Source organism: Danio aesculapii, chromosome 9 (genome assembly GCF_903798145.1).
Source record: "Danio aesculapii chromosome 9, fDanAes4.1, whole genome shotgun sequence".
Taxonomy (NCBI): Eukaryota; Metazoa; Chordata; class Actinopteri; order Cypriniformes; family Danionidae; genus Danio; species Danio aesculapii.
In genome coordinates this window covers 33,988,879-34,001,913 of record NC_079443.1, presented here as the reverse complement: position 1 = coordinate 34,001,913, position 13,035 = coordinate 33,988,879, and the positions used below count along the sequence as shown (strand labels likewise).

Sequence of the window (13,035 nt, the reverse complement as noted above, 5' to 3'; positions counted from 1 at the left end):
TTCGGTAATACCCTTGAAGCCTGAAATAAATGCAGAATGTTTTCATGATGACAATATTAATTTTCTGCATGAATAAATGTGGAAGAAGCCTAGAGAGAGAGAGAGAGAGAGAGAGAGAGAGAGAGAGAGAGAGAGAGAGAGAGAGAGAGAGAGAGAGAGAGAGAGAGGCATGAACAAGAGTGTGTCACTTCAGGCGGTTTACCTCTGTTTGTTTGACCCTCGTGATCTGTTGGAGTGGTGGGAATAGCCGGAGTGGATTGAATCCGTGTCCATGGCAATGGCGTCTGTGCTGTGATTGGCTTAACGCAGCGGAGGGAGGAATGCAGAGACTGGTAAAGTGGAGGCCACGAGCAGGACATACATGAAGCTGCACAAGATGACAGGTTCCTTTCTAGGGGCTTTCAAACATTACCTAAAGAAAGAGAAAGGAATGTTTTAACAAACTCATACACTATACAAGGTATTTTCTATTAGGGATTGTGGAGATATCTGAAGAAAAAGCCTTAAAGATAAAAAAAATAAGGAGTGTGGCGGTTCTGGACCTGAGTAACTGGTGCAGGGGCCACTTGTACTTTTTTAGGGGACACACTTTAACATCACAAACTACATAAACAATTATTTGAAGTCATTTTAATTTTATGCCTCATTCTGCAGTCTTCATAAACAAACTAATTAAATAACTTAAACTCAAAATAATCTTCCATGTTAATTTATTTGACAAGTAACTTTGTATTGTAGGATAACACATTTTTAACATTCAAGTACATCAAGGCACATTTTTGCACCTGTAAACTTTACCAGATGCAGTTGAAGTACATTTTTTTGCCCTCCCATTAGATTAAGATAATGTTTTCCAAGTGATTTTTAACAAACCAAGGAAATCTTCACAGTTTTTCCTATAAAACAAAAAATTATTTTTCTGCAGTCACAATAAGTCTTATTTCTTATAGTTTATTTCTTAAATAAAAGCAGTTTTTAATTTTTTTAAAAACTATTTTAAGGTCAGTACAGAATGATGTGTGTCAATCAAAAATTATATAAAAGTCAAATGCATTACAACATGACCATTCACACTGCGGTCGGATTGCAAACCATCAGATCTGTATCTGATTCAATACCAAAAGTTTTAAGAAAGTGGCACAAATCAGAATTGAAAAGATGAGATTCCATGGGGTTTGGGCTGACAAAAACAGATCTGAGTCACATGTGGGCAAAAAACCCTGATTCGGGTCACATTTGCCAGCAGTGTAAACGAAGCCAAAGAATGCAAGTTTTATAAATTCACCATAAATGCACGGAATACAAGACAAGCAGATAAAGCAAGTGTTAATGCAATAATAATTTAATATTTTGACTCTCAAAGTGTTGGTAGCCATTAACTTGCATTTTATGAATCACCAGAGACCACAGTTTCATCTAAAAAGCTTCTTTAATGTTCTACCACTGAACAAAAATAGTCACCTACATCCTGGATGGCCAGAGGGGGAGTAAATGAACAGCATATTATAATTTTTGGGGTAAATTATGCAATGCCTAAAGCACTATTAAGCACCTTTGCTGGCATCCATTTCAAATCACATCTGCTTATGCACTACTCAAGTTTAGACAGTTCAGAAGCCAAACTAATACATTTCCTCTGCTTGCAAGCAAAACATTCTGCTTCCTCCATCCTAGCTGAAATAGCTAGTGATCATTTATTAAAAAAGGAAGGGATGATCCTTAGGATATCAACTGCAGTTCATAATTATTATTCAGCTTTTCTATTTCATTACTATACACCCATTGCCCTCTCATTTACGCCTTTCCCTCCAAACTTTTCATCTTTTCTTGCCCTCATTTCTTCACCTTGAGGGAATTCTGCACTGCATATTGGGTGCTTGGTTTCATGGTGTCACTTTCAATTTGATCTTTGAAAATCCAAGTCTTCACCTCCACAAAGCAGACAAGTGCAGACAAACTATTTTAGCCTAAGCTATAGCTAGTGATGTGATCTACAACCCTTGCACAAATAGGATAAACAGTTATTCTGAAGAAAAAAATAAAACTTTGAACCATCACGCTGTTGTTAACGAGTCACATGAATCCAGCAATCCATGAATATCACGGCTTATACTGAGACTTCAAGCGCAGACCTTGTGCATTGATTTATCCGCTCATAAATTACTAATTTGGAGCGCACACATGCTCTAGTGCCACCTGCCATCTCAAAGCAAGCAGCCAACACATCAACACACACACATGCGCACCTATAAGAGGATTTACAGGCCTAAAAATTAGATCACAGCATGGGAAAATTTATTCCATCACAAGTCGTTCGCATTACACCATGATGGAATTAAATTCTGCAATATACTTTCTGCTTTTGACTCCCTGCATAGATCACACAAGGTTTGTGGGGTTCAATTAATTAATCAGAGACAAACAATTTAGCAGATTGCGTAATTAAAAAGTGAAATATGTACGGTTATGTCAAAATAAATTAATATAAGCAAATTTAATGTTTGTTGACTAACATAAGTATGCCGTTTGTGGGCTTATCTCACCTAAGAGTGCAAATACTAAGCCTCTCAAAACATTGACAGCAGTCCACTCAAAACCATCAATCATTCTCCAGCACAACCAATATTGAGAGTTTGGAGGTGGAGCTAATGTAGCAGGCAGGCTGGACCAGATGGTGTTGATGGCTGGATAGAAAAATAAATAAATCACAGGAAAAAAATCTAATTTATTAACAGAAGTTCAAGCCAGAATATACAGAGATGGAAAACAGAGTAAAATAAGGATATACAGTGGTGATGTTTTGACATTATAAAGGAGTAATTCGAAATGTAATTGGGCATTCACACCAGATGCAACTTGTGTGAATAAATCGTGCTATTTGCATGTAAATAGACACGTGAACATTTTGAGTTTACACGCTTCATTTGCGCATCAAATCCATTTCACAATAGATGCGGGTTCATGTTATGGGTGGGGCTTCTGTCTGCCCGGTGACTCTAATTTTGTTGCTAATGGCTAACATGGATTTTATTAAGAGATTAGCTGTGCTTTATGTGCTTTAGCAAGGCTGATAAATGGTGTAGATTCATTTGGCGCCATGTCTGAGTCCAATAAATCCTTTCAGAGGTGCACCTAGCTCTGCGAGTTCATTAACTCCTCCAGAAACTATACCTGTATGATGGAAACTTTCTTCTGACTGAGCCAAGCCCAGTTTGATGAGCTGCTGTCCGGTGTCGGCAAGAGGATTTCCCGTTGAGACACGAACAACAGGCGCTACATCATATACACGCCCCTTCAAGAGCAAACTCCTGATTGGTTAACGCAATGTCTGCTAAAGTTCAGATATTCCAATTCAAAAACGTTCAATTCACACTGCTTCAAGGTGCAGTAGGTGATTGTCTTCAGGAACATTTTTTGTTCAGCTGGTTGAAAGTCTCAACACATTCCAATAGTAATGATTAAAGTAAATTATCTAAATGTATTTATATGTATTTTTATATTTTGGGTGAGGCATAAGACTAAAAAAATGTTCATCCACTTAAAATTTGTCGGGTTGACAATTCCCATAATTCTGGTAAGTAGCCCAAACTGTCTGTCAGCAAATGACAACCTGTGACACGCTCCATATATTGTTTACCAAGCTACTCTGAATATTCGGTCTGAAAGAGCATGTAAGTATGGCTCAGTAATAAGTGTAATTCCTGCATGCCGCCAGCCAACCACTAAGCATACAGTAGTCGCTTTAGGACAAAGCGTGTGAAAGAGTAAGACTGACGAGTGAGACTGATGAGAGAGTAATGACAAGTTTGCTTGCTAACTACATAACTGAAAATGTGCTAGATATAATACAGTTTTTTGTTGTAGTATTATAAAGTTTTCTAACTGGTGAATGACATTATCTAGTGGGTCGCAGTCATCTACGTGTTCATGATATAAGGAGGCTTGGCTTTGGACGACAGGGGAGGGACTGTATTTGAAAGATATTATGCTAACCAGTTAGCATTTAGGCAGATCACCTATTGCACCTTTAATTCAAGCAAATTGCGTCACTCGCACTGCCTCATTCACGCGAATAGCACCACCAGATGTCTGTTTGTGTCTTTGCATTGACTTAACATGTAAATCATCTGCGTCTGGTGTGAATAACACCATAAGGGTTTCAACTGAGACAGTCAACTTTCAAGGGTGGTCTTAAGCATATGTTTGACTGCAGTTTATAGGTCAAATGAATGCTATGGTAGGCTTGGGGGGTAATACGGTAATATGGTATACCGCGGGATCTAAAAATAGCAACTTTATCAATTTCAATAATGTTATTACATCATAAAAAACAATGCACTTATATAGGAGACAAGTATTAATTATTATTTATTTAATGCCTAAAATTGCGTATGCGTTTGCGTATTGCGTATTACGATACCTGTGCTAAATCGTTTTAAAACGGTACCAGTGCCAAAACGGTGCCTGAACCGATACTTTTTAGCCACAAAAGTATTTGACAAAAATATACTTTAAATAATATAATTGAACAATATAAATATATATTTAGAATAAGTTTAAAGTAAATATCAATTCATATTTTATAAACTTGAATTGCATTAATATATTTCTTTTGATCATTTGTTTGTTAGCATAAATGCAAGATTTCTTGAACAGAGTTTTGTCTTAATCAGAACTTGACATTAACTTTTTTGATCACCAGCCACTGTGGCTAGTACTTTTCCAACATTACTACTAGCCACTCTGCATTTTTTTACTAGCCACAATTTTATTGTTGGGAAAATATATTTTATATACATAAATATGACTCCTCATTCATTTCACAATGAGCTATAATGGCACTGGGTTTCAGTACCCAACCCTAGTGTTGTACTTGTGATGCAGAGTGTTGGGGTTTGAGTCAAGTGAAGAATGGTTCCACTAAAACATACAAGCATTAAAAGAAAAATCACATGGTCGCAGTCCACTTTTATCTTTCAATTTAGGTTTTGCAAAAGTTTAGGCTAAGGTATGTATTTCCAGTGAGCATGGGCTGCAAATGCCAGCACTCTAATGTCAATATCCATAATAAAAATGTGAAATGTTGTAAGGATAGAAAAAAATCTGAACTTAGGACCTTAGTACTTAGGATAGGAACTTAGTGAAAAGAACATAGGACCCAGAATAGATGCTTGAGGAATGCAAATAAAATAATTGTAATAGTGGCCAGTGTAAATTTAAAAATTAACTGTCGGATTGTACATATTGTACAACTTTCACTCAGAAGCAAAAATATTCAACTTAAAAGACCTAAAGATTTGACATTTATCTTGAGAATTATCATTATTGACTGATATGAAAAATGTCATTGTGATAAATATCACACCGCACAAAGTTTGATATTATTAATAAGCCTTCTCTTAGAAACATTAAAGAGTGATCTATCAACCTCTGTGTGTTTCATGCAGGTCTTCAAAAGACTGTGGAAATAAGAGTTGTTTTGAACTTGTGGCTCCTCAAATGAGCCGATAATCTTCATTGCTGGTTTATCTAAGAATACGAGTAAACAACACCAGATCAACGAGTGGTATGCGACTTTGCCAACATAGAACTGACCGCTTTCAAGCCTTCATTTCTCTTATCAATGGGAGAAATCTGACCTGGACAAGCACACATAGCATTCCTCTGAGTTTACCTCATAGTGCCCTGAAAACACACACACACACACACAAAGAATTCCTCTAATGTTACTCCATGTACACTCGTACGCACTCTCTCACAGAAAGTGTATCGGGTTAGGGAGGCTGGGGGCTTAGTATTTTTATGTTACTGTATCCTATAAGAAAGGAGAAGAAAGTAATCACAGCCCAGTGTTTAATAACATCAGACAAGTTTCACTCTTCTTATTTCAGATTTGGCACTGTGAGTTGATTCATTACAATTTTGGAGACAAGGCAGGGGTTTATGAATATTTCACAGGGCAGCGATGGCTAAATAAATCTCTTTTGTTAAAGCAGGAATGCAAGGTTTTAAAAACTTTGATACATGATCTGTCTGGCAGCTGAAATCTGAAATCTGTTTACAACGTTCATTCTATTATTGGGATACACAGATTCCTAATTCAGAGCGAATAGTTTTCTAATCTTACCAGGCTTGCTCTGTTGACTTTAATCAGTTTTCAGAGTGCACATAAACAGTAATAGAGAAAACCAAACAGCAGGCAATGCTCAATTTCTTTTTAATACAACAATTTTTATAGGGTGATTTTTGTTTATCTGTACTTTTTTTAATATGTAATTTTATTTGGATTCAACATTGAATAAACATTTTCTACATGTATTTTGGATATTGTGATTATAATGCCTTCATGTTTTTCGAACATGGTATGGCTGTATATAATACTTTGTGAAAAATCTCTCTGTGGCTTTTTGTTATTTATCATGTAATACTTCACACAAAATGGAAATTTCTTATGTTGAGCCAAACCAAATATGGAATTTAAAACATTGTCTTAAATCATAAAGGGCTCAATTTAAAGATCTAAGCACAAAGTCTGAAGCACACGGTGCAAAAGCATTGTGCATGTGTCCGAATCTACTTTAAGCGCTATTTTAAGGATGAAAAAATACGATCTAGCAGGGCTGTGCTTGTTCTCTTAATGAGTTGTGTGTTTTGAGCATTATGGATATTAAACCAATCAGAGTCTCATCTCCCATTACCTTTAAGAGTCAGTTGCGTCATGCCATGGTGCATTTGCTATTTATATGGCGACTTTGTAAGTGGAAAAATGGAACACTCCACTGACGAGAAAACAGTTAAAGATACCATCTGCAGCGAGGATAAAGAATGAGTCTCCTCTATTCAGCCTCTTTACTTTCTCTTTACTTTACTTTTACTTTACTTTCGTGGTTAAGGAAACGGTGTTGTACGCACTCCACTGAAGACATCCATTAGCCTACATATTTCATTTCGTTTGTTAAGCACAAAGATTTGCTTCAAAACCATTTCTAAATTCAGTTCTAATTTCCAGCAAATGAATAAATGAAAATTAATAACAAAGTGTGGTCAAAAAACTGAGCTAACACACGTCCTATTATTATGCCCAATATGGTGATGCATACGTCTTCAAAAACCGACAATTGGACAAATCTAAACTTGTTTTTATTAAAATAAATATAAATATACATATAATAAATAATACTACTACTAATAATAATAATATTAACATTATACAAATAGAAATTGTCAGAATTAAACTGAAAAAAAGCACGCCAAGGTGAAGGTTGCATGGAGGTAGTGTTTTTTATATTTATACACAATAATCAACTTGTAACATTATACTCCTTTAATTTTTTTCATATGTAAAGATATTTGTGTATTGCTGTACATCCTGTGTGTATTAAGCAATGTGTAAGAGTTTGGACTCTGGACTTTAGGGTAACACTTCATTTTGATGGTCCATTTGAGTATTAGTAGACTGTCTGCTTAATATCAGCTGATACTGCTCCTTCAACATGCATTTAACTGACGATAAAAAACCTTGCAAGTACATGTCAACTTACACTAACCCTAACCCCAACCTAACAGTCTACTTATGATCTAATGAGAATTAGCTGGCATGTAGATGCATTGTAACCTAAATTCAACACCAAAATAAAGTGTGACTGACTTTAGACCTGCTTTTAGCTGGTCAATGGTGGAGTCTATTTCAGTCCCTTAAAATAACAATGCGCCTTAACACACCTCCCTTTTTAGACCAGCACACCCATGAGTCCACAAAGAGGTGCAAATGGATTTGCTATTTAAACAATGTGGTGCAAAACATGAAAATTAGTGTTGCGCTGGTCTGAAAATAGGAACATATCGCAAATTTTTTGTATATATGGTACATTTAATTATTATAATGCAACATTTAATTTTGCTCCAAGGCCCTCGATCAAGTTTGATTTTCAGCCCTTTAAATAAAAATAATGATGATAATAATAAGGTGGATAAAAGAGCAACCCTGGTCTAAATCTTGGCGTTCGAATTATGAAACAGACTACATATTATTTTTAGAGTAATATAATAATTATAAATGAACATGATATTTTTATCACTGCTGTGCAAATCACTAGAATTTCATGGGTCCAGAATGGCTTAGTCATTTTGCAAACTGTCTTACTGTTCTAAGTGAATGCTCTAATAAATGTACAATTTTCCAGCGATGACCACTGACCTCAAAATTCAGTCTGTGTGCCCACACACTGCCATCATTTTAATCTTGGAAGACGGAGTATAAAAGTCACATTTGTAGCATATCTGTGCCAAACGAAAGCTTCAACCCATGTTCAATTACCTTCTTGATACTGAGCAACCAGTGCATTATTAAAAATTAAAAGTAATCCTTTACTATTCTGCCATAGATAGAAAGACATAGGCTGCAGTTACAGCATTTTCTAAGGTGAGCTGATGGACGGTTGCCATTAAAGCATATAGGCAGAATCTAGTGCTAACTGGAGCAGGAGAGTCCCTGGAGGCTTTTACATTTAGCCATCAAAACTCAGATTTTCACAGCCATTACACCTACAGAGCCAAGACTCATGAACACACACATCATTTGACAGAGAGGCCCACTCAGCCTTTAGCATATGTTCAAAGCGCTGAGTAATGCATATCATATACACACACATGTAGAAACACAGATGTACACGCAACACATTCACATTTGCCTTGCCCTGCAGGCAGTCGTGGATGATCAAAAGGCAGAACAATAACATCTCTTCACCTACTAAACAAGAATAACAAGACAGACAGAAGGACAGACAGAATCAGGGAGCAGAAAGAGCGAGAGCAGAGAGAGTGAAAGATGAACAGACGTAATGAAGGGAAGAAAATACACTGTAGGGTTCAGAGTGAGCAAGCATGACTGACAACCAAACACATACACAAGCTAGTGGATATATCTATTAAACAGTATGGCCGAGTTGTGTGTGTGCTATATAATGACTATGTAAAACAGAGATTGTCCATTTTGAATCAATGGAAATATGTGCCTCATCCTACATTTTTGCAAACATAAAATACGTTGCTCCAGGCACGTTTCAGATGACTAGAGGGCGCTGTTTGCTTTTTGTGAATGTGAAATAGGGAATGTTGTTGTACGTTTCAGATACGCTTACTTATAGTACACTAGGGGTGTGAACCTACACTGGTCTCATTCGGTTCGGTTTCGGTTGCCTTTATCATCGATTCAATTCGATCAGGGTGCATTGACGGCGCTTTCAATCAACTTTTTTATTTTACTTGCCTGCTTCATGTGTCTGTTCAATGTCGAAGTCCCCATTTTTTTGCTATTATTACGCCCCTTTCACACCGAACGCACAAACAGCACTTTTTTTGGCATCCATATTAAAAGATTAGAGGTTTCATTCCGGACAGAAGCAGTGCAACAGTAGGGAGTGTGAGCAGAGCTCAAGCTGCAGTGCTGTGATCATTTCAGTACTGGGTCTATTGTTGCTGCTGCTCACGCTCAAGTACAGTGAGAGTGCACTGATAATGACCAAAAACACATTGATTAACAGTAAAAAGTAGCAATATTACCCAATAAATGCATCAATACGATTTTTCTGCTCGCACTGCTTCACCTCTATTTGCGATTGTGGTGCGAATGTGTGCCAATAGAGGAGATGCTGTTGCAGGAGCTAGAGCTTGCTGCACATGACACAAGTTGCAAATTGTGCAACTTTGTAGATTCACATATGTGCTGTTTAGGCCAACTTTGCAAAAATATTCATATAATATTTCAAATTATAACATAGGTAGGGCTGCTCGATTATGGGAAAATCATAATCACGATTATTTTGGTCATAATTGTAATCACGATTATTCAAAACGATTATCAGTTGAAGTCAAAATTATTCGCCCTCCTGAGATTTTTTTTTTTTTTCAATAAATATTTGCCAAATGATGTTTAACAGAGCAAGGAATTTATCACAGTATTTCCTATAATATTTTCTCTTCTGGAGAAAATCTTAATTGTTTTATTATTTTGGCTAGAATAAAAGCAGGTTTAAGTATTTTGAAACCTGTTTTAAGATCAATATTATTAGCCCTCTGAAGCAATACATTTTTTCATTGTCTGCAGAAGAAACTACTGTTATACAATGACTTGCTTAATTACCTTAGAAGTGTCGTGAAAAATATAGTAAAATATTATTTACTGTCATCAAAGCAAAGATAAAAGAAATCAGTTATTAGAAATGAGTTATTGAATCTATTATGCTTAGGAATGTGTTGAAGAAAGATCTTCTTTCCGTTAAACAAAACTGGTGGGAAAAGGGTTTATAATAATTCAGGAGGGCTAATAATTCTGACTTCAACTCTATCCAGTTATTTTCCAGAAATAAATACGATAGAATAAAAATATGAAACAAACTGTGCTTTAAGCATCTTCACTGTAAGAAAAAAACTTTCATTATAGCTACAAAAGTCCTTCAGTCAAGAGCAGTGAGTGATTTTCTCCTTTTGTGGTTTGATTAACGATAAAAACAGTCAGCAGCAGGAATATTGCACGCTGTCACTTTGATAGCATAGTGGCATACCAAAGATAGTGGCAGGAAATATCGGCCCAAGTCTGGGCTCGGGCAGAGAATCTAAACTCTAGTTTTACTTCACAACACAAAAACATAGTTTTGTCTTTTAACACAAGCAGATAAATGAACACTACCTTTAATTTTACCTGGTCGAAGAAAACACATATCTTGAACGTATTAAACAAGACAAAGAAGACTACAGGAACATTTAGAGAAAAAAATTAGATTGTGAAATTGAAAGCAAAATTGAGCCCTAAACTCAACTATTAGGGTTTCAATAGCAAATGTAATAGAAAACTGCACTGCAAATATGTACCTTTACTTTGTTTCTATTTCTATTGTGGAATTGTGCTTCACCAGACTCTGACCCGTTCTGCACTACACACAGGTTCACAAGAGCAAACTGACCAAACCAGAAAAGTTGTGCATATGGAGATAGATAAGTGAGGCAAACGTATTTGAGTACAAATAATAAAAATTGCTGAGGCGTTTTGTGCTTCAATAATATCCATAATAGGTCCCTCAAAATGTAATTAGTGTGCTATAATTAGTGTGAAAGAGAACAAATAAATATTGGTGTCCTAGTGTTCATTTTACCAAGAAACTGCTGTCAAATGTAAATGTTGAAGTACGTCTTTGTAGTTTCACACACACTCTTTAAAATGTTTTTTCCCTCTGCACATTACAATATACATTGTAGCAAAAAAAATATATATATTTTTTTTTTACAGAAGACACCAATTATCAAGTCTTTTAGTTTAACAAAAGTTAATATAAAACGTTCTCAGGCCTATTTAGAACACTTAGTTGAGCCTTTACTTAAACAAAATTGAAGCTATGATCCTCATGTGGGGGAAAGATTCCATTCTGACTTACTAAATACCTTGGTACATTTAAACACCCAAAATAAATCCAAAAATATTACACAATCATAATAGTTACCATCACAGAAATAGCATGTATGTTTGTGTATATGGAGATGCAGACAGACAAACAGAGAGGGGCAGCGCCGCAGCGGGTAATTGTATGAAATAGAAAAATTGCATTACAGAGCCTTGCTCTCTTTAATCTGGGTGCTGGGGCCTGATGGAAATTAAATAATTGTGTCAGAAACATTGGCTCTATATTTAGCCAGAACAATCCAAGCCTATACAGAACACTGTCCTGAACTCTCTCTCTCTCTCCAGCTGTAAGAGCAGTCTGTCTCTGAGGAGCAGATGTGGAGAAATCACTATACACACACACACACACACACACACCTATAAGCATGAAGAGCCGTCAAAAACATCACAAAAGTTGCCGTTTATAGAAAAATACTACTTTATAGTGTGTACTCCATGGTGAGTTGCTAGATGGGCTTTCATCCTGAAGCATTCATTCATGCGCTTCTGAAACATGCAGCATTCACATGTGCAATGCAGTCCTGAAATATTTAAAGTATTCTGATGGTAACAATAGTAAAGGAATGTTTTTATGATGTACTGTTTTCCAAGAGCCCACTATAAATGATACTGTATCAATATATTTCTACAGTGCATAACAAAACATTTCTTTTTAAATAATTTAGGTGTAACAGACTATTATCTTTCCATTTTTATCTGAAACACTCAACGGAACGGATAGTTTGAATAGACTTGGAAATAAATCACAACTATTAAGATTGACCAACAATTTGCATTCCTAAAATAGTAAACTTTCTGTTATTTGAAAAATACATGAAATTCATATGAAGATCAGTACATATCAAACAGCCTGTAATTACACACAATCTAATAATGAACACATTGTGTGGAGTAGGCCACTTTATTAGGTACACCTTACTTGTACCGGGTTGGACTTACTTTTGCCTTCAGAACTGCGCTAATCCATTGTGGCATAGATTCAACCAGTTACTGGAAATATTCCTTAGAGATTTTGCTCCATATTGACATGATAGAGTCACGCAGTTGCTGAAGATTTGTCGGCTGCACATCCATGATGCGAATCTCCCATTCCACCACATCCCAAAGGTGGTCTATTGGATTGAGTCTGGTGACTGTGGAGGCCGTTTGAGTACAGTGAACTCAAGAAACCAGTCTGAGATGATTCGCGCTTTATGACATGGCGCATTATCCTGCTGGAAGTAGCCATCAGAAGATAGGTACACTGTGGTCATAAAGGGATGGACATGGTCAGCAACAACACTCAGGTAGGCTGTGGCATTGAAATGATGCTTAATTAGTACTTATGGGCCTAAAATGTGCCAAGAAAATATCCCCCACACCATTACACCACCATCAGCCTGAACCGTTGATGCAGGGCAGGATGGATCCTTGCTTTCATGTTTTTGACGCCAATTTCTGACTCTACCATCTGAATGTCGCAGCAGAAATCAAGACTCATCAGAACAGGCGACGTTTTTCCAATCTTCTGCTGTCCAATTTTGGTGAACCTGTGCAAATTGTAGCCTCAAGTCATTTCAGCCCATCCGCCTCAAGGTTGG

At 36.4% G+C, this 13,035-nt stretch overlaps 1 protein-coding gene across 1 annotated transcript in view; it reads right to left on the bottom strand.

Annotated features, from left to right (window-relative positions):
- The window catches only part of vangl1 (VANGL planar cell polarity protein 1), a 61,174-nt gene that overhangs the window by 41,937 nt on the left and 6,202 nt on the right, over positions 1-13,035 (bottom strand). Inside the window, exon 2 of the mRNA XM_056465518.1 lies at positions 203-412. Within this exon, the coding sequence (XP_056321493.1) occupies positions 203-273 (71 nt within the window). The 5' untranslated portion in view covers positions 274-412. The remainder of the gene's footprint in view (positions 1-202; positions 413-13,035) is intronic.